The sequence below is a fragment of the Mustelus asterias genome, chromosome 14 (assembly GCF_964213995.1).
Source record: "Mustelus asterias chromosome 14, sMusAst1.hap1.1, whole genome shotgun sequence".
Taxonomy (NCBI): Eukaryota; Metazoa; Chordata; class Chondrichthyes; order Carcharhiniformes; family Triakidae; genus Mustelus; species Mustelus asterias.
The window spans coordinates 83,096,061-83,118,853 of NC_135814.1; the positions used below are offsets into that span (position 1 = coordinate 83,096,061).

General features: G+C 40.1%; 1 protein-coding gene across 3 annotated transcripts in view; it reads right to left on the reverse strand.

Annotated features, from left to right (window-relative positions):
• Positions 1–2,814: 2,814 nt before the first annotated feature.
• The window catches only part of LOC144503806 (uncharacterized), a 42,257-nt gene continuing 22,278 nt past the window's right edge, over positions 2,815–22,793 (reverse strand). For all 3 annotated transcript variants that reach the window (XM_078228719.1, XM_078228720.1, XM_078228721.1), the window contains 3 exons: positions 15,602–18,499; positions 10,405–10,540; positions 2,815–4,478 (listed from right to left, as the gene is read on the reverse strand). In XM_078228719.1, coding sequence (XP_078084845.1) covers positions 4,343–4,478; positions 10,405–10,540; positions 15,602–18,499 — 3,170 coding nt within the window. In that variant the 3' untranslated portion in view covers positions 2,815–4,342. The remainder of the gene's footprint in view (positions 4,479–10,404; positions 10,541–15,601; positions 18,500–22,793) is intronic.

Genomic DNA, 22,793 nt, shown 5'->3' on the forward strand with positions numbered 1-22,793 from the left:
TTGCCTCTGGAGAATGATTTTATTGAAAAAAATGACTTTCTTTCTAGCCATTTATTGCAAAACAACTCGTGTTCCTAGGTAGGGGGTGTAGCTCAAGGAATTAGTGAAGACAAAGCTATTCTGGCATTCCTCAAGACTCTGGAAAACCCTGCCAGCAGATAAAAATGGTAATTTCTAAGCTCATAGCTTAAACCAGAAATCTACTCTTTGTTGTCAACAAAGTGGTCTAAAAATGTTATGACTTTTGCCTGGAATCTTGCAGCAATTCTCATTCTTCTGTCAGTCCAACAGAAATACTACCCCAAAATCTCTGAATTAAAATTTGCTCCAGACTTGAGATACAAGTTCCTTAAATAAAATGAGGGAATGCTTTGAACAAAGGATAAACCTTTTTGATATACAAGGCTTTACTGCCATTTTGATGACATGTCTATTTTCACATTTGCAAAATAGTTGCGAATAATTTTCCTTGTGAAACTGCTAAAATGATTTACTAATGTGAATACAAGTTGTCATTTGAACATTTATTACACAAATAAAATTTACTTAAAAACATCCTCCACCAGTTAATTTGTTTAACAAAGTAAAATTGCCACCTGAAGACCTAAGATATCTTGACTTGACATGAGTTTTATCAATCCCCTAAACTTTGTACTGAAAAGATTATTTGACTTAATATGCACTTAAATGAGGATTAAAAATGGAAGGGCAAGAATATAGTTCTTGATTGAAATTCATCCTCAATGAAGCAACATTCAAATCCTCCAAATATTTTTGAACTAGATATTCCAGTTTTGCTGAAAATGGAAGATATCTTAATTTTTATTTTTTCTAACACTTGTAAAACTTTACAAAAATAAATTTGTTTTCAGATCAACCAGCTATGATTATACAGATTACTTGAAGCCATCTGCACAATTACAAAACAAAAAATTACTGTGCGGACAGTCAATAACGTGCCCTCTATCAACAAATTTCTTCTGGCACTTTCAGAATGTTAATTAATCACTTATTATCTAGAATTGCACTGTTCCAATGTACAAATTATCCTCACTGCATTTTTATAATCTGATCTGTTTTTTGGAGATAGGATGACCAAATTACATTGAATAAGTGCATGTGACCAATAAGTGATGCAAGATGACTCCTTATTACTGCCATTTGACATAATCTAGAGTATCCAGGCAGTCTCCAGCAAAATGTTGTTTCTGCCTCTTCAGACATAAGTTACACCCAGCTATACAGAGGTCATCAAAAAGTGGTAAAAGTATATCGCCCCTTAAAATATTGGGGAAGTCATCCAGTTGATCCTTCCTCTTTTTCCTTGTACCCTCTAGAATACATATAGTTACTTGCCTACTATTAGCTACATTTTGATTCATTCTGCACATAATCCTGAAAATTGAGTAATGATTAGGGGCAAAACTCTTAAAAACCAAATCCAAACTATAGTACTTTGTAATGATATATGGTCCACTTGCAAAAGTTTTCATTGACAATCATTAGAGATTTGTTCAAATGACCCGGCTCAAAGGTAACAGTGAAGAATGCAGAATGCGCCATCCATTTGAAATTTGTGGCTCAATTCTTATCAGTATTTCAGATACTGGACCTTCATTAATTTCACCTCACTTTACTGTAGTTATTCAGTCTTACTTGAATGCAAATTCCAATATAAAATGAGAATTTTAGCAATCTACTAGATGATAGTGTCCATAAAAATCAATGCTTTCTGAAAAGTATTTTCAACAAGATATGATGTCCAAAGTATGTTTTTAAACACGTACATATTTCACTTCAGTTGAATTGTCTTTACACCACAAAGGTAAATTTCTTCTAACATGTTGGGTTTGGATATGATAGATTTGCTCTGAAATGTCACACTTAGCTGAAGGAAAAGGGCACAATCTAAACATATATGGATTATTCAATTTCACAAAACATCAATACAGTTTAGTCAGTCAAACTGGAGCATTTTACAACTTCTAGTTTGTGCTCAATTGTCAGGGTGGCACGGTAGCACAGTGGTTAGCACTGCTGCTTCACAGCTCCAGGGTCCCAGGTTCGATTCCCGGCTCGGGTCACTGTCTGTGTAGAGTTTGTACATTCTCCTCGTGTCTGCGTGGGTTTCCTCCCACAGTCCAAAGATGTGCAGGTTAGGTTGATTGGCTGGGTTAAAAATTGCCCCTTAGAATCCTGAGATGCATAGGTTAGAGGGATTAGCGAGTAAATATGTGGGGGTAGGGCCTGGGTGGGATTGTGGTCGGTGCAGACTCGATGGGCCGAATGGCCTCCTTCTGCACTGTAGGGTTTCTATGTTTTCAAAAGTTGAAGCTGGATAACATTTTGGAAGCTTTATTTCAGTCAAATTTATTAAATACTTGATTTAAAATGGATGAGAGAATTTACAGACTGGTTGCATGGCAGTCTATCCTTACTCTTCCTAATTTAATTCACTTACAATTGGAAGTTGGAAACAAATATAGCTTTTATTTTAAATATGGATTCTATACCAGTACCTTTCCTCTTCAATGAATATGCCTACAAATTAGCTTAATTTGAAAAATCAGGATAGCTCTTGCAACTCACCAGCAAATATTTTAATTTTAAAACACTGCACTTTGCACATGCTGCCTCCATCAGGTAAGCATGTTTTTTTGTTAAGAAAAAGTGGCCTAGGGTTATATTACAAGCATTCCAACAATAGCGAAAAGCAATGATTGAAATTTTTAAGCTATTAAGACTACATGAATGAAAATCAAACGTGTTGCCATTTTTGAAAGCTGATAAATTCTAAATTTCTAGATGCAATTTGCAATCAGAACTCATAAGTTTATTTATGAATTATTGCACTCAGTCTAGTCACTGCATGGAAAAAATATATTATGGAAAATACAAAGGGAAGGCAAATTATTTACAGTGATGTATGAAACCTTATGCAATTTTGAAAGCATAATCAAATTAAGACAGTTAAAAATTTCAATTACATCAATAACTTGTAATTCAAAAAATCATTGGGTGAACTTGTACATTACTGGTATGAAACAAATCTTATGAACTATATATTGTAGTGGTGATTCAATGTATTATCATAGTGATACAGGCATAAGAGTTTATTCAGTTTCAACTATTCACAAAGCAGAAAAGCACGAAAAAATGCATACTTTAAAAAAAAATATCACCACAATGAATAGTTAAATTATACCAACTAAGATCAATTAACAATTTTAAGTAAATTGAGCAAATATGTATAAATATCTAAAGTGAAAATTTCTTAAATTGATACCAAATTTAAGTTGATAGCATATCTAGTATGACAATTTTAAGTGACAGAATTGCAAAGGCATTGCAGCAATTTTTAGCTATGTGGTTCCTCCTGTTCCAAAAGTTTTAATAATTAAACTAGTAATGAGGTGTCTTTCAGACACTTTGCTCATTGGAAATGCCGCAATAGTGCAAATGAAAAACTGATTAGGGTTGTCACTATGGCTGCCACAAGATTCTCTGAGTCCATTGCTAGGCAGCCAGAGCTGGGCAGTAAACCTTGTTAAGATGGAGATCGGGATCATATCGCATACCCAGGACCTCGTTTTGCATTAAGGAACAATACTGGCTAGAGCATATGCCCAGTTCCATCTGGTGATGCAACTGAAGCAGGTGGTAACTTTTACTGAGAATGTGGAAGTACTTAGTAGGCATGCTCCTTCAGGTTCTCCAAATGTGTCTAAGCCACTGTTAAGTTTTCAATCACACACCCGTCCCACTGGACCCAAGACCTTTCTTATGTCAAGAGGCTGACTGCTATTGCAGCTTATATTATTAGAACTGAGAGGTTCCCTGCCCCAACGTGCATATTTGTAACCTGTAGTCCTTATGTTCATAATGCTGGCCTTCAAAGTAGACCAGGCCTCCCCCAGAACAATTAGACAGCCAATGGGCATGCTGTGCTCCTCAGATGCTTCATGGAGCCAACAATTATTATTCTGATCAAGGTGATACTTTCTGAACAGATTTAAGTGTCCATGAACGTTATACTGTAATTATATATTTTATGGTACTTCCACCATGAAAACAGCAATTTAATTTGTTCTATTGTCATTTAGATATCAAACCCATGATGCACTTCTAAGATTCTAACTTGGACACAGAATCAGATCGTTTTAGGTTATTTCCTTGGAATAACTAGAAAGTTCTCCTGTGCCAAAGTTATATAATCTACATGAGCAATAACATCATCATCTATGGTAGACATGACAATTTCAGAGAAATTATAAAAATACAGAAATAAAGTGCTGCTTTTCTGAAATTTTGGTTGGAAATTGAAATTATGAAATAAAGTCAACTAAGTTGCTTTTTCCCCACATGCTTCTTTGACTGTGTTTTGAACACTGCATCTTTTCTTTATTTTCTTTCCAGTTTTAAATACAGGTGAACGCAGAAACCTCGAGTCTGTGAACTCATCCCCTCGACGCAGTTTTCTGCAAAACAAAAAAATGAGTTTTACACATTAGTACCTTACTGTCATGAGTTATTTTTGCATCAAAAAGGGTGCCTATGCATATAAAATATTTTTCTTAAAAAAAACTATCCTGCAAAACTCCTGAGTTTAAAAGTTAAAAGGAATTACAAATCATTTATCCATTGAGCAAACCAATGAAATCTAATGCACTATAATCAAAAGGTAAAATGCTGAACCACCTAAGGGCATAGTAATTATTGAAAATGAATTTGTACTGATTGGGCGAAGACAGCTATACCTAAAAATCAAGTGGAACTAAACATTGTATTACATCCCTACCCCAGAAGGACGACATAATGCTATTATGCATTTCTACTGTTATGGTCAGAGCACGAGACAAAACTGCACACTTCGGACCTCCTCTCTGATTCAGCAACAGAATTGGGAAATCTAATACAATAGCATTTTGCCCTGGCCAACATTTCTTTCCTTAACGAGCACAAATAAAACTAGTCATTCCTCATTGCTGTTTGTAGGGATTTGCTGTACACAAACAATTGCTACATTCATGCATATATAGATGTCACTGTGCCTTAAAGTAACCCGCAGTTTGAAGCTCAAAACATTTGAGAAACGACCTGCACAAACTCTGTCAGTTAAATTGCTCTTCAAATCCCCCCCAATTTCATACACTGCCGTTTTGTGACCTGTAACAGATCCTTCTTCCACCTTAGTCCTATTTTCCAAACTGAGCTCCCTAGAGAGATCTACTTCATATAACCTTCAAGAAATCATTCGTCAAATCCAAGAGAAAAAACTTGCACTTATATGGTGCATTTCATGCATATGCCTCAAAGCACTTTACAAGCTAATTGAGAAGTTTTGACACGCTGCAGTGTTAAGGACCCATTAACAGCAATTTTACCAGGAGCAGATAACTTTTTAAAAAAGTGGTAGTGGTTGAAAGATAAATGTCAGCCATACCACTGAGAACTACCTGCTTTTCTTAGAATAGTGACATGGGATCTCATGCAGGGCTTCAGGTCAGTTCAAAAAACGGCACCTACAACAGAGCAGCACTTTTCGTACTGCACTAAAGCATCTGTGTATAATATGTATCCATGTCTCTGGAGTGGAGCTTGGATTTTTGACTCTGGAACACAAGATTTTGCCACTTTTTCCAACTCCACCCTCTCTCCCCCTGCCCATCATGACTCAGCGTCCTTTCCTTTATTTTTATTCCTCCCTTATCTCAAAAAATGCTTGGAATGCTTTCTATGTTAAAGAGTCTATATAAACGGAACTTGTTTATAGTATTGTGGATTCATGTGGAACCCAGACAGAAATACTACCTGTACATCTTAAAATTTTGAAAAGGTCTCTTCTATTTTGATCTTGGCGAGTTCACATGTATTGTTTCCGTGAGAATTGAAAGAGAGGTATACTAATAGATTCCAGCAGATAAGCATTTATACATTTTATGAAGCAGATTTGATTAACTTGGCATTGCATTATTTGGAAGCCTGGCACTCTGTTCCATCTCGTGGTAGATATATGTGCTTTCTATATTGAATAATCATTAATGCACACACACTTTTAAATTTTTCCAGAAATTATGCTTGGGAGGGAAGGAACTTATTTGTTTATAAAAGGACAAAAAATAATCCCTATTCAATGTAGTTTATCTGATTGTATAAATATTGACTGTTTCTAGGAACCTTCTTCCAATTGGTTGCATTTGTTTTAATTCAAAACACTTTTCCCCCCTCAAATGATTAGCTAAACATCACTGGACTTAACACAGAAGATCTAGAGTTGAATCCAGCTATTCACTTTTTAATCTCATCATCCTAGCTTCTAAAACATGTATTCAATATTGCTAAATGCATTCCATGATCTTGTACAATAACATTTCGCAAAGAATTTTGCAGACAAGTCATTTTGCTCATGAATTGAGAAAGTATTTTTCTCCACAGAAGTGTTGGCACTCCCCATATATTTTTATATTTATTTCTTCCTTCTCAAAAAACTGTCCACTTCTCCTTAAAAAGTTGATCACTAGTTGAAAAATATTTATCCTGACTTATTAAATTCCTAATTGTAAATGCCCAGTTATACAAGAGATTGAAGACTATCTCTTGTTTTAATAGCACATGATAAAAAGATATTTTTATTATAATAACCCAATCCAATATATTTAGTCCAGAGGTTTCTCCCATCCCATCATTTTTATTTCAATGGTCTTGCCAACTAACACCACATTAGATGATGACAATGTGCAAAATCTACATACAATATTGTCCTTTTCTCTATAAAAATAATTGCAGAATTGTGGAAGGTTGTATTCCACAACAGTGCCTATATTTTCATACAGTACTAATTTTGCTGCATGAAATGTAACGGGCAGGATTCTCTGATCTCGTCTGTGTCTGCCCCGCTGCAAGTGAGAACAAAGAATATGGTGTTCCAGCCAAAACACTATTCACTTTCAGCAATGATGTGGAGTTGCCGGCGTTGGACTGGGGTAGACGCAGTAAGTAGTCTCACAACACCAGGTTAAGATCCAACAGGTTTATTCAGTAGCACAAGCTTTTGGAGCATTGCCCCTTCTTCAGGTGAGTGAAGAGTTCGGTTCACAAACAGGGCACATATCGACACAAACTCAATTACAAGATAATGATTGGAATGCAAGTCGTAAAGGTGCAGACAATGTGAGTGGAGAGAAGGTTAAGCACAGGTTAAAGAGGTGTGAAGAGGTGTCCTTGTGCACGAAACGCAAAAACCCAGTCTGCAGGTGCAACAGGTGATCAAGAAGGCAAATGGGATGTTGGCCTATATCGCAAGGGGGGTAGAATATAAAAGCAGAGATGTCTTGCTGCATCTGTACAGGGCATTGGTGAGGCCGCAGCTGGAATACTGTGTGCAGTATTGGTCCCCTTATTTGCAGAAGGATATATTGGCCTTGGAGGGAGTGCAGAGAAGGGAGTGCAGAGAAGGTTCACCAGGTTGATACCAGAGATGAGGAGTGTTGATTATGAGGAGAGACTGAGCAGATTGGGTTTGTACTCGTTGGAATTTAGAAGACTGAGGGGGGATCTTATAGAGACCTATAAGATAATGAAGGGGCTGGATAGGGTAGAGGTAGAGAGATTCTTTCTACTTAGAAAGGAAACTAGAACGAGAGGGCACAGCCTCAAAATAAAGGGGGGTCAGTTTAGGACAGAGTTGAGGAGAAACTTCTTCTCTCAGAGGGTGGTGAATCTCTGGAATTCTCTGCCCACTGAAGTGGTGGAGGCTACCTCGTTGAATATGTTTAAATCACAGATAGATGGATTCCTGATCGGTAAGGGAATTAGGGGTTATAGGGATCAGGCGGGTAAGTGGAACTGATCCACTTCAGATCAGCCATCATCTTATTGAATGGTGGGGCAGGCTCGAGGGGCTAGATAGCCTACTCCTGCTCCTATTTCTTATGTTCTTATGAATTGTCTCCAGCCAGGACAGTTAGTGAGATTTTGCAAGCCCAGACAAATCGTGGGGGTTATAGATAGTGTGACATGAACCCAAGATCCCAATTGAGGCCGTCCTCCTATGTGCGGAACTTGGCTAGCAGTTTCTGCTCAGATGCTATGACAACGGATGAATGGACACCGCTCGACAATCACCAAGTAGGATGTTCCTTCCTGTCGGGAAACACTTCAGCAGTCAAGGGCATTCAGCCTCTGATCTTCGGGTAAGCGTTCTCCAAGGCAGCCTTCACGGCACACGACAACGCAGAATCGCTGAGCAGAAACTGATAGCCAAGTTCCGCACACATGAGGACGGCCTCAACCGGGATCTTGGGTTCATGTCAAGCTACGACATCTTCTCCGGAGCCTTCAACATGTCACTGATGAAGACGAATATCTCACCAAGGCCATCCCCTCACTCCCACTTCTTGCCTTCAAACAACCGCACAACCTCAAACAGACCATTGTCTGCAGCAAACTACCCAGCCTTCAGGAGAACAGTGACCACGACACCACACAACTCTGCCACAGCAACCTCTGCAAGACATGTCGGATCATCGACACGGATGCCATATTCTCACGTGAGAACACCATCCACCAGGTACACAGTACATACTCTTGCGACCCAGCCAACGTTGTCTACCTGATACGCTGCAGGAAAGGATGTCCCGAGGCATGGTACGTTGGGGAGTCAATGCAGATGCTATGATAACGGATGAATGAACACCACTCGACAATCACCAGTCAGGAGTGTTCCCTTCCAGTCGGGGAACACCTCAGCAGTCACGGGCATTCAGCCTCTGATCTTCGGGTAAGCGTTCTCGGCAGACTTCACGAATCATGACAACGCAGAATCGCTGAGCAGAAACTGATAGCCAAGTTCCGCACACATGAGGACGGCCTCAACCGGGATCTTGGATTCATGTCACACTATCTGTAAGCCCCCCACGACTTGCCTGGGCTTGCAAAATCTCACTAACTGTCCTGGCTGGAGACAATACACAGCTCTTTAACTTGTGCTTGGCCCTCTCTCCACTCACATTGTCTGTACCTTTAAGACTTGATTACCTGTAAAGACTCGCATTCCAACCATTATCTTGTAATTGAGTTTTGTGTCTATATGTGCCCTGTTTGTGAACCGAACTCTTCACTCACCTGATGAAGGGGCAACGCTCCAAAAGCTCGTGCTACCAAATAAACCTGTTGGACTTTAACCTGGTGTTGTGAGATTACTTACTTTCAGCAACACCGGAGAATCCCAACCGTGAACGAGGTCAAAAGTTTTCAGCCAATATTTCTGAATTAAAACGCAACTATATTTTGTTTTGAAAAGTATGGGGTGGGCTTTGAAGGGAGAAGGCTGCATGATATGGGACAGTAAAGATTTGGGGTTCAAAATATACAAGGAACATCTCAAGGAGAAAAGGCCATAATTAAAAGCCCAAACGAAGCTGGGTTTTATAGTATGAGGCATGGAATATAAATTGCAGATGTAATTACAAATGTATATGAACTGTAGTTAAAATCAGTTAAACCTTTCTGTGCTGTTTTGAGCATCACTGTTTGAATGGAGTTGAGAAAAGAAAGAGTTCAAAGATTTACTAGGATGTACAAGAAAATGTAAAGATTGTGTAAAACAGGGTGATTTTGTACAGCAGCTTAAAATTATGGAAGGAGGAGACACAGTAGCTAGAAATAGACTTTCAGCAACCGAGAGGTCTGGAATAAGGGGCTACGGGAACAAGATAAAGTTCAGAACAGAACCATAGAATTCCTTCACTGCAGAAAGAGACCATTCGGCCCATTGAGTCTGAACCGACTCTCCAAAAGAGCATCCCACCGAGGCCCTCCCCTCTGCCCTATCCCCGTAAACCCATGCATTTACCATGCCTGATCCATCTAACCTACACATCTTTAGAGACTAAGAGGCAATTTAACACAGCCAATCCATCTAACCTACAAATCTTTGGACTGTGGGAGTAAACCCACAGGGAGAACGTGCCAACTCTACACAGATGCCGGAATTCTACTGCCCTGCCCGCCACGGAATTGGAGCGGGTGAGGGGCAGACAACGGAAATGTCCGTTGACCTCACGCAGGAATGACCGGTCTCGCTCAAGCGAGGCCATAAAATCCCACCCAGACAGTCACCCAAGGCTGAAGTGAACCCAGGTCCCTGGCGCCGAGGTAGCAATGCTAACCACGGTGCCACCTGCCGTCCTGCGTGGACTATTTGGCCACATGATGTATATGTAGAAGGAAAAGATAACTTTTAGTTTACATGTAGGTCCATAAAATGCACTTTTATTCAACTAGAGTTGAAATCTTAATGTAAAAGGATGAGAGATGAAACATTATTCTTAATCTGAACTTGCTATTTGAAAGAATTTGACTTTTGAAATAGCCAAAGTGATCAACAAAATCCAGTCAAGATACCTGTGGAGTGGTGGTTCTTTGTAATTTAATACTGCAGTAGTTTGCCGTTTACCACGTAAACTGTGCTGTGACTGATGAGCGAGTTTGCTGGGAGTTACATTTGTCACATCTTTCAGGACTTCACATCCTTTCTTCTCTGAAAGAAATGGGAAAGAAAATCTCACTTTGTGATTGAAAAACAAGTGAATTGACAAGAGTATGATCCTCAAATCCTCAAACTGGTATGAGTCAGACAGTTCTGTTGAAAAAACTTAGACAACGTTAGTATATATACATCAGTGCCAGAGTAAGAGATGAGAAAGAAACATCAAGTGCGAAGTCTGAAAAAAGAATTGGAAATTTGGTTGCAGTCTTTCTTCCCTGAAATAAGAGCATGAAGTTTGTCAGTTCTTCCTATCCTGCATCAATCAAATTTCTCGAATAACATTCCTGCTGCATCGAATTTACAGTGCAGAAGGAGGCCATTTGGCCCATCGAACCTGCACTGACAACAATCCCAACCAGGCCCTATCCCTGTAACCCCACATATTTACCCTCCTAATTGCCCTGACATCAAGGGGCAATCATGGCCAATCAACCTAACCCGCACATACATGAATTACTGTGTGGAACTTATGAATTTTGTTCAATACTCTAGGTACCACTCTATCCGACAAATGTTTCTCAGGAGTTCACATTGAGGTGGAGAAGTTAGAATCTAGTCTCTTCTATTGAATTGAGCTTGTTTCACAGTTCTGAAAATTGTTCAATACTGCAAACAGGTATCTTGAGAGAACACAGACAAGATCTGCTACAATATGAGTATACATCTTGAAACCAGAGCTAATGTTAACTAGAGTCTAAAGTGTTAACTGAAACTAATCTGCCCAAGTTGGGGTTGGATATCCCAGAGCTATGAATAAAAATGAGTGAAATGACTAATGGAAAATCTGGAGGATATCTATTTTGCTCCTCGTAACTACAGCAGAATTCTCAGAAAAATGTACTTTTTCCAAATACAAAAGTCTTAAAGTTTATAGGTACCTTTTTTTAAAAAAACATACTAACATAGAGCAGGAGTAGGTTATTCAGCCCCTCAGGCCTGCTCCATTTAATAAGATCATGGCTGATCTGACAGTAACCTCAAAATGCCTCCTACCCACCCCCGATACCTATTGCTCCCTTGCTTATGCTTACCAAGAATCTATCCAACTCTGCCTTAAAAATATTCAAAGTCTGAAAAAGCTGTTTTGGTATAGTGACAATGTAAACGGTGTAGAGGGAAGGATAAAATGACAAGGATAAGAATAAAGTGATTGGACAAAATTGCAATAAATAGATTTCAATGTAGGCAAAAGATTATCTACGTTGGACTGAAGAGAGATAGAAGAGGATACACTATAAATGGTGAAAAGCTCGAAACAGTGGAGGTTCAATGTGTCTTGGTGCTCCAGGTACAAATGTCATTAAAATGAAAGATATGAAATTTAAATAACAAGAAAACAAAGAAATGCTCGCATTCATCTCTAGAACAGTTCTTGGCACTATGCCTTAGGTTCGTGAGATTACACTTGGAAGAAGCAGTTTGTGGATTTCTTTGTCACTAAGATTGAGACAATAAAATCAGCTGCCTCCGCTGTGCTTCCGCGCTGCCTCAACAGCACACCTGCCAAACTTCCCTTAATGCTGTTGCTCACCTTAGCCCTGAACTTGCATATTTCTCTAGTTTCTCTCCTATCCCATCTCATTCCCTGAGCTCACCCTGTCCATAAGGCTTCTACCAGTGATCCTATTCCCAGTAAAATGCCAATTGCCCAACTTCTCCTGGCCCCCAAGTTAGCCAATACAGTGAACGATTTTCTCTTTTCAGGGTTGTCCTCCTTTGTTAATGATTATCTCTGTAAACAATGACTATGTCAACTGTATCAAGTAACTTTCTCTCTTTTAAAACTGCATTTTACAGATCCTTTCTTGTGGTGTGTTCCACTTGAATTCTTAATTTGTTCTTTGTTGCTTTGTGGCCCTTGTCTGACTGTCTAAACACATGGTTAAACCAAGCATTCACCAAAACCAAATTGTACTTTGAGAGAATATACCATTCCTCTCAACCTCCTAACTTTCTGCTTGTGCTATCGAATTAATGTTAAATGATAAATATTTTCCCGCAGTTTCAGCACTGACTACCTCCGCATAGAATTGTTCTGTTGCCACGTTATAGAGCTTTACAGCACCAAAGATGGCGATGGCCATCAAGAACCTATCGATTCTAATCCCATTTTCCAGCACTTGGTCTGTAGCCTTGTATGTTATGGCATTTTAAAGGTCCATCTAAATATTTTGAAGGTTCCTGCCTTTACCATCCTTTCAGGCAGAGATTCCCAGTGCCCTATGGTGAAAAAGCTTTTCCTCAAATCCCCTCCCCTTACTTTAAGTCGATGCCCCTGGTTATTGACCCCTCTTCCAAGCAGAAGAGTCCCTTCTTATTTACCTCTATGTCCCTCATAATTTTGTACACCTTGATCATGTTCCCCCAGCGTCTGCTCTAGAGAAAACAACCCCAACATTGTCATATTTTCCAGAGTAAGGAGTCTAACAACACCAGGTTAAAGTCCAACAGGTTTATTTGGTAGCAAACGCCACTAGCTTTCGGAGCGCTGCTCCTTCGTCAGGTGAGTGGGAGATCTGCTCATAAACAGCAAACAGGGCATATAAAGACACAAACTCAATTTACAGAATAATGAATGCAATGCGAGTCTTTACAACTAATCAAGTCTTAAAGGTACAGACAATGTGAGTGGAGAGAGCATTAGCACAGGTTAAAGAGATGTGTATTGTCTCCAGACAGGACAGCCAGTGAGACTTTGCAAGTCCAGGCAAGTTGTGGGGGTTACAGATAGTGTGACATGAACCCAAGATCCCGGTTGAGGCCATCCTCATGTGTGCGGAACCTGGCTATCAGTCTCTGCTCAGCGACTCTGCGCTGTCGTGAAGGCCGCCTTGGAGAATGTAAAATTGTAGTAAAATAACAGACGGTTTGGGGCTGTAGTGGTTCGCTACTGAATCTATGAGTTCATTAAAGGATTTTGAATCTGGAGCTGCTGGGTAGATTACTCTTTATGATGCTGAAAGTTGGAGCCCCGCAAACGGTCAGGAAGATGACGTTTTGCTGGTCGTCTTCTTCTATCCATTTGCCCAAAAGAAACACCTCATTCTTTCGATATAGTGAGCCCATCCTTCACACCTGCATCATAGTTTCCAGTTTCCATTTAGCTCCCCATCACTGCCTTACTGGGTTCGTTGGAAGGCAAAGCTGTCCGAAACTTTTCTTGAATCTTGTCGCCATCATAATGACTCACGAAGCTTGACTGTACCTCTGTCACGCCTGTAGCAATGGTATCCTGGAACATTGAGCTGCCAGTCCTGCCCTTCTCTCAGCCATGTTTCTGTTATGGCAATAATATCCCAGTCCTCAGAGCCAATCCACGCTCTGAGCTCGTCCGCCTTACCTGTTAAGTCTCGTGCATTGAAATAAACTGCATTTATGATGCAGGTGTGAAGGATGGGCTCACTATATCGAAAGAATGAGGTGTTTCTTTTGGGCAAATGGATAGAAGACGACGACCAGCAAAACGTCATCTTCCTGACCGTTTGCGGGGCTCCAACTTTCAGCATCATAAAGAGTAATCTACCCAGCAGCGCCAGATTCAAAATCCTTTAATGAACTCATAGATTCAGTAGCGAACCACTACAGCCCCAAACCGTCTGTTATTTTACTACAATTTTACATTCTCCAAGGCGGCCTTCACGACTCATGACACACGACAGCGCAGAGTCGCTGAGCAGAGACTGATAGCCAGGTTCCACACACATGAGGATGGCCTCAACCGGGATCTTGGGTTCATGTCACACTATCTGTAACTCCCACAACTTGCCTGGACTTGCAAAGTCTCACTGGCTGTCCTGTCTGGAGACAATACACATCTCTTTAACCTGTGCTAATGCTCTCTCCACTCACATTGTCTGTACCTTTAAGACTTGATTAGCTGTAAAGACTCGCATTGCAATCATTATTCATTATTCTGTAAATTGAGTTTGTGTCTTTATATGCCCTGTTTGCTGTTTATGAGCAGATCTCCCACTCACCTGACGAAGGAGCAGCGCTCTGAAAACTAGTGGCGTTTGCTACCAAATAAACCTGTTGGACTTTAACCTGGTGTTGTGAGACTCCTTACTGTGTTGACCCCAGTCCAACGCTGGCATCTCCATATCATATTTTCCAGAGCATAGAGTTGAATTATGTTAACAATTAACTATTTGATTTCCAATTTAGATTGTGTGCAGCTCTGAGAATTCTTCAATTTGATTGTTGAAGTCACTTTCCTGTCCTATTCACAAATGTGCCAAGATTCCCTGAATTGGGAATTGTGCTGAATGACCATGTACTGAATCGGCACTCTCAAGCTGTCACAAGAAAGTTCATGAAAAGTCTGTGGCTCATTTTAATAATGAACAGCAAGCAGTTTTCCTTTGTTGCTGATCAGAAAAGTCACACAAATCTAACTATGGCACCAGTACACTGTACTGTTCAATGGGAATGTTGCATTGTTATGGATGCTATCTTTCAGAGGAGACATTTGATAGAAGCCATGTCTAATATATTTTTTCAGAGCGCATTTACCTTTGTGCAGATCCCTTTAAAGGCATAATTCTCATGAATTTCACTGCACTTGGGCAATTGTGTGGATGAAGACCTGGGAAAGTTCCCCAAAAAGGTCCCACAAACTTTGATGGAAGAAGAGTTCTTTCAGTGTCAAAGTCCTACAACTCTACTACCTCTTCTCACTATCTCCCCCACCTCCCATATTCCTCCATTTTCTTGTGTACACCAAGCCTCAATGTTATTCTGCTCCAATCACTCCATGCAGGTTGCAAGCTCATTATGTTCACCACCGTGTAAAGGAAACTCTCATTAATTCATTTGACCATTTAATGGGCATAATATATTTAAGAGGAAACACTGCTTCACATCCATCTTATTAAACCTCTTCATAATTTTAAACACCACAAAATCTTGTCTTCTTGGATCTGTTTTCCAAAGAAAGAGTGCCAACTCATTATTGGTGCACTCACCTACAGAAGTCAGTCATTGTGAAGTACCATTAATACATACTATGCAAGTGAATATCAGCTAATTGTTTGGCCAAAGATAAAGGCATACCTTGAACTTTTGAACACCGTGCACTTGAAAGATCCACTGCAATATTGTCTTCTCTTGGAAGCTGCGAGACAGTTTCACTGGAGCCATTTATGCTGTATTTTCCATCAAGTTTGCATTCCATTTCTGAAATAGCCATCCAATCAATTTTGTGGGTGTTCTGTTCACACTCTATTTGCTCTTTCTTGACTTTACACTGCAGTGCTTTTTTCACTGGTAGAATTGATTGCATTGGGCTTTTTTCAATATTTTTGTGAACAACAATTGTTCTATCCAATCTCTTCTTTATATTGCTCTTGTTTTCTGGAGAAACACATGCACTTTGGTCGCAACTTTTCTTGTTCCCCTTCTCTAAACAATTCAACTGCTGATTTACATCCGTGATGATTAGATACTGCTCTTTACCTTCATTTTCCACAGTTAGATTAGATGAACTTTCAACATTCATTGGTATTTTGTTTGCCACAAACGTCCTTTGGTCAGCTATTTCCTTTATATAATCTTGTGGTGGGTCAGAGATTCCACTGCTCCCTTCTGTACTGGGAAAATGTTCAGCTATCACATACTGTTCGTCATCTTTCTCCTCTTTAGTTAGCTTAGACAAACTTTCTTTAGTACTCCTGTGCTTAGATACCACAAATGTTCTTCTGTCAGCCTTGCACTTTTCAATGTTAATATCCTTTTGTACGGTATTAGAATTTTTATCGCCCTCTTTAAGATTTCCCAGACAAAACTTATTGCCTATTGCCATTTCTTGCTGCTGTCTGCATTTTTCCCACTTGGATGATTTTTTGTGTCTTGTAGGCACTGCAATCATCTTTTGGTTATCTTCAATAGTTGCATTACCAACTTCTAGGTTACCTAAACACTCAACCATCTCCACTTCATGTTCTTCTTTCCTTTTCTGCGACATTATTGAATTTGGTGGACATTCTTTAACAGTCTTGTGTTGTTTACAGACTACAGATCTCCTTTGGCTAACCTTATCTTTATTACCAGTGTTTTCTTCTGAAGCATTACAAGTCCTGCAAATGTCTTCTAAACTATCTGAATATTCATTTCTGGCCACTGCACTCTGCTTTCTAAGTTTCTTTTGTCCCACTGATTTTGATGAGTTATCTTTAACACTCTTGAGCTTTTCTGCTCTTCGGTTAGCTTTGCCTTTCATACCAATATTTTCTTCTGAAGCACTACAAATTCTGGAACCCTCTTCTGAACGATCTGGATATTTACCTGTTACTATTACATTCTGCTTTCTAAGTTTCTCCTGCCCAATTGATTTCGGTGAGTTCTCTTTAATACTTTTGTGCTCTTCTGTCACCACAAAAGTCCGTCGGCTAGTGTTCTTGTTATTTATATTTCCATAATCTTCTATATCTGGATGTTCAGCCATTTCCACATCATGTTCTGCCCCTTTCTGTATAACTGGATTAGATGTACTTTCTTTAATATTGTTGTACTTTCTAAGTTTCTTCTGTCCAATTGATTTCGGTGAGTTCTCTTTAATACTTTTGTGCTCTTCTGTCACCACAAAAGTCCGTCGGCTAGTGTTCTTGTTATTTATATTTCCATAATCTTCTATATCTGGATGTTCAGCCATTTCCGCATCATGTTCTGCCCCTTTCTGTATAACTGGATTAGATGTACTTTCTTTAATATTGTTGTACTTTCTAAGTTTCTTCTGCCCAATTGATTTAGGCAAGCTATCTTTAATGCTCTTGTGCTCCTCCATCACCACAAATGTCCGTCGGCTAGTGTTCTTGTTATCTATATTTCCATAATTTTCTATGTCTGGCTGTTCGACCATCTCCATGTCATGTTCTGCCCCTTTCTGTATAGATGTACTTTCTTTAACGTTGTGGTACTTCGACACAATAAATGTCCCTTGGCCAACATTTTCTTTTACATTATAAAGCTGCTCTTGCAAAGCATTTGAAATTCCGTTGCTCTCTTCCACATTATTTAGATGTTCGTTTAACTCCACTTCGTGATAATCTCCACTAGCTTCTGGTACAATTAAATTAGATGTGCTGTCCTTAATGCTCTTGTGAACACTGCAGGTTTTTTTCTCAATTGTTTCCTTGATATTCCAAGTATTTTCTTTTGAAGCACTCACAACCTGGCTATACTCCTCCTGACTGTTTGGAATATTTACTTCATGCACTAGCCAATCATTTGGTCCATTGTTTGGAATACTTATATTGGGTTCTTCATTATTTATAAAGCCTTGGTCAAAGACAGAAAATTCATCAGAACATTTTCTTTTTTTCTTTTCACACACCAGAGAGTCAATATTGCAATTTCTTTTCGCACTGTTGGAATTATTTTTCTTTGCCCGTTTAACTTTTCGCAGTGTTTCCACATTCTTTGAGAATTTTTCAGTTTCCACCTTATTTCCTTCAGCCTTTTTCATGCTGCATTTTGTAGGTTTAGTTGCAACAGTAACAATTTCTGCTGCTTCACTGGAAGTTAGATCCATTTCTCCATCAAAGATAGTCACTTCAGGTTTCTGTGGCTCATCGGACTGCTCTTCAGCGAATAGATCTGTGCTGCCCTTTTTAAAATCAGAATGTTGTGAAGTGCACTGCACAGGAGTAATTCTAACTTGTGACACAACCAAACTTGTCCTGTTATACTCAGAGGTGTCACTGATTTTAGAATTTCTTGAACAAGACTCTCTTGTCAAGCAAGTACCGTTCTTCTCCATTAATTCCATAGACATTTTAGAACTTCGAGAGCATGAATCTTTCTTCCTTAGGGTAATATTTTGGCTTGCAAATATAGTTTCGCTCAACTGAGTGTCAGGCATTCGTTCAGTGAACGATATTTGTGGAATATGAACACTATTCCCAGCAGATGTTCTGGAATTCTGAGGAAAGCAGGTATGATTTGAAACACGATCTGAAATAAATAAAATCAAGTACTTTTTTTAAAAAGTGAAAAAAGAAACATTTTCTCCTTAATTGCATACTGAACAGCAAATCAAAGGTGGGATTTTATGCTCTCCCATATGGAGAGCTAGGAGGCCAGGAGGACACTTAATCAGGCAGAATAGGGATATAACGAGTGCAGTTGACAGAGGGGAACCGGTGGATGTGGTGTGTTTAGATTTCCAGAAGGCGTTCGATAAGGTGCCTCACAAAAGGTTGCTGCATAGGATAAAGGTACACAGAGTTGGGGGTAAAGTGTTAGTGTGGATTGAGGATTGGCTATCTAACAGAAAGCAGAGAGTCGGAATAAATGGGTGCTTTTCCGGTTGGCAATCAGTGACTAGTGGCGTGCTGCAGGGATCGGTGCTGGGGCCTCAACTATTTACCATACACATAGACGATCTGGAGGAGGGGACCGAGTGTAGGGTAACAAAGTTTGCGGATGACACAAAGATGAGTGGGAAAGCAAATTGCGTGGAGGAGAGAGAGAGTCTGCAGAGAGATTTGGATAGGCTAAGTGAGTGGGCAAGGATCTGGCCGATGGAGTATAACGTTGGTAAGTGTGAGGTTATCCACTTTGGAAGGAATAGTAGTAAAGTGGACTATTATTTAAACGGTGAAAAATTACAACATGCTACTGTGCAGAGGGACCTGGGGGTCCTTGTGCATGAATCACAAAAACTCACTTTGCAGGTGCAGCAGGTAATCAAGAAGGCAAATGGAATGTTGGCCTTTATCGCGAGAGGGATCGAGTATAAAAGCAGGGAGGTCATGCTGCAACTGTACAGGGTACTGGTGAGGATGCACCTAGAGTACTGTATACAATTTTGGTCCCCTTATTTAAGAAAGGATATATTAGCTTTGGAGGGGGTACAGAGAAGGTTCACCAGGTTGATTCTGGAGATGAGGGGGTTAGCTTATGAGGAGAGATTGAGTAGACTGGGCCTGTACTCATTGGAGTTTAGAAGGTTGAGGGGAGATCTTATAGAGACATATAAGATAATGAAGGGGCTAGACAGGGTAGAAGCAGCGAGGTTATTTCCACTTACAATGGAAACAAGAACTAGGGGGCATAGCCTCAAAATACGGGGGAGTCAATTTAGAACAGAGTTGAGGAGGAACTTCTTCTCCCAGAGGGTAGTGAATCTTTGGAATTCTCTGCCCAATGAAGCAGTAGAGACTACCTTGTTAAATGTGTTTAAGTCACAGATAGATAGATTTTTAACCATTAAGGGAATTAAAGGTTATGGGGAATGGGCGGGTAAGTGGAACTGAACCCACTATCAGATCAGCCATGATCTTATTGAATGGCGGAGCAGGCTTGAGGGGCTAGATGGCCTACTCCCGCTCCTATGTTCTTAATGGTGGCTGGTGGCAGGTGAGGACCACTGCCTCTGCTGGTATAAAACCGGTGCCAGGTGGGCCTGTCACATTTGAGGAGCACTCTAAGCAAACCTATGCATGTTGGTTGTGGTCTCCTGGGGTGGTGGAGGGTCCTTCATTTAAAAGTCACACAGTGCCTGACTAAGGGACTTGGCATCAGAAAGATCAGGAGGGCCCACTGAGAGCCAAGCCGTGCTCCTGACCACCTCCATACTCCCTCCAGAGACCCCTCCCACCATCTCTTACCTCTGTCCTGTGTCCCATTACAATCTTGGAGCACAGTACCCACAGCAGCCACCGCCTCCTTTGTGGCACTACTGAGTAAATGAGGTGCTGGTTTGGATTCTTCAGCACTGTTCAGCAAGGGGGACTTCCAGGGATTCAGGCCACCAGCAGTGGGAAGCCCCTCTGGTGGCTTCATTGCCCGATTGTCTCCCTTTGGGCCAATTAGAGGCAAAGTGGGTCTCTTACCAGCTCTGTTCGGTAAAGAAAATACCTCATTTTGTCAGCTTTCTCTGAGTTGACTCAACTGAGTCAGAAAGTTGAGAGTTCAAGTCCCACCTTCATGATTTGAGCCCACAAAAACAATCCAAACCGACATCGAGTGCAGTACTGATATTTGGATAAGCGGTCAAGAGAGCATACAGGTCCTCGTTCAGCAGGCATACGAGATCCTTTGGCACTATTCTGACGAGGAACGGTGGAGTTATCCCAGTCCTGGCCAATATCTATCTTTCAATTAATGTCACTAAAAACAGATGACCTAATCATCACCACAATGGTGCTTGTTTGTGGGAGCTTGGTCACATGAAAATTAACAGCTGCATTTTCTACATTACAACAATGAAAACAGTCCTGAGGTCATACAGTACTAAATAAATGCAATTTTTATTTCAACAATAACTTGCATCTTTATAATGTAAAAAATGCTGCAAAGCGCTTCACAAGAGTTGGAATCAGAAATTAATGGCCATCAGCCAAAGGAAGAGAGATCAGGAGGGCTGACCAACACATTGGTCAAACTACTGAGTTTTAAGCAGGGTTTTAAAAGCAGAGAGAGAATAAGCTGGACAGAGAATTCCAGAGCATAGGCTATAAGCAACTGAAGTCACGGTTGCTAAAGGTAGAATGAAAGAGGAATGGACAATTGGTCAGAATCAGAGGATTCAAGCTCAGGTAGGACTATAAAGCTGGATAGATTAGCTAGGTCATGATGTAGATGAGAATGTAAAAATTGACAGCACGGTGGAGACAGGGAAAGCAGGAGCCATTTCCATTATATCCATGCAAGGCGATTCAACCTTGCTGTAGGATAGTTTGTAGTCAGCTGAGTATTGCATGAAATGAAATTTACTGAATGTAGCAGAAGGAAAACTTGACAGGAGAACATTAGAATAGTCAAGTCTGAAGGTCAGAAGGCATGTTTGAAGGTCACAGAAGGGACGGGCAAGTATAGGATCAAGGACAATATTACAGAGATGGAAATAACTGGTATTTATAATGGAAAAAACATAACTTCAGAAGTTTAGCTTGGGATTGAGGACAGATGGAAGGGAGGCAGATGGAATTTGTGGAAAGGATACAGAGTTTGTGGTGAAGGGCTAAAGACAATAGCTTCACTCCAATGTTTCATGACTTAATGTTTTAGTACTTACAGTTGATCCAAGACTGGATGCTTGACAAGCAGTCTGATAACATGGATATAATGGAAATGGAAATGGAATGAAAATTATGGAAATCATAATGGAAATGATCAGGCAAGGTGATGGAAAGGTACATGCGTAACATTGTTGTAAACATCCACCACATAGATGTGAAAGAGAAGGAAGGCAGGGATAGATTATTGAGGACTCTGGAGGCCAGTGTGGAGGTAGGAGGAGATATTGCTGAAGATTTCATTCATTTGGGATGTGACATAACTAATGGCTTGGACAATCATTCAGAACTATGAATTTTAATACATTTGAAACTGCTTTAATACAAAATACAAATCTGCAATTACCCTTAGAGTTACAGAAATTCTCAACTATTCTTGGTGTTATATAAACTCACACCTTTGATTCAAAGGTATACCTTGAAAGGTTTCAGTTGTCAGATTCCTTCACCAGCTCTATCCTCAATTAAGTTCAACAAATGCACTGCATCCCAGTGAATGGATGCAAAATATAAAGCCTCACAAGTCTGATCTATCTCAATCATATAAAAATGAATGCAACTTTTCACACTGTTACATGTCATACTTAAGAAGCTTCAATAATTTCCCCATCAATGCAGTGAAGAATTATTGGGATTGTATAATATTTTTTTGGGGATAAAGTGTCCTCACTCTAGCTTAAGGAACAGAACAACAAACTTCCTCTGACGTGCCTGAATGCATTCAAAGCCCCCAAAAACAATTTTGAAGGAAAATATTTTTTAAAAACTTTAACAAAGAGATTGTGCTGGAATCTTTGAATGACATCAAGATAGATAAGTCGCCGGGTCCGGATGGGATGTACCCCAGGTTACTGTAGGAGGCGAGGGAAGAGATTGCAGAACCTCTGGCGATGATCTTTACGTTGTCGATGGAGACGGGAGAAGTGCCGGAGGATTGCGGATGTGGTTCCTATTTTCATGAAGGGGAATAGGGATAGCCCAGGAAATTACCGACCGGTGAATCTAACCTCAGTGGTTGGTAATCAGATTCTCGAAGATCCTGAGGGACAAGATTTATGAGCATTTAGAGAGGTTTAGTATGCTCAAGAATACTCAGCATGGCTTTGTCAAAGGCAGATCGTACCTTACGAGCCTGGTGGAGTTCTTCGAAAATGTGACTAAACACATTGACGAAGGGAAAGCGGTAGATGTGGTTTATATGGATTTTAGCAAGGCGTTCGATAAGG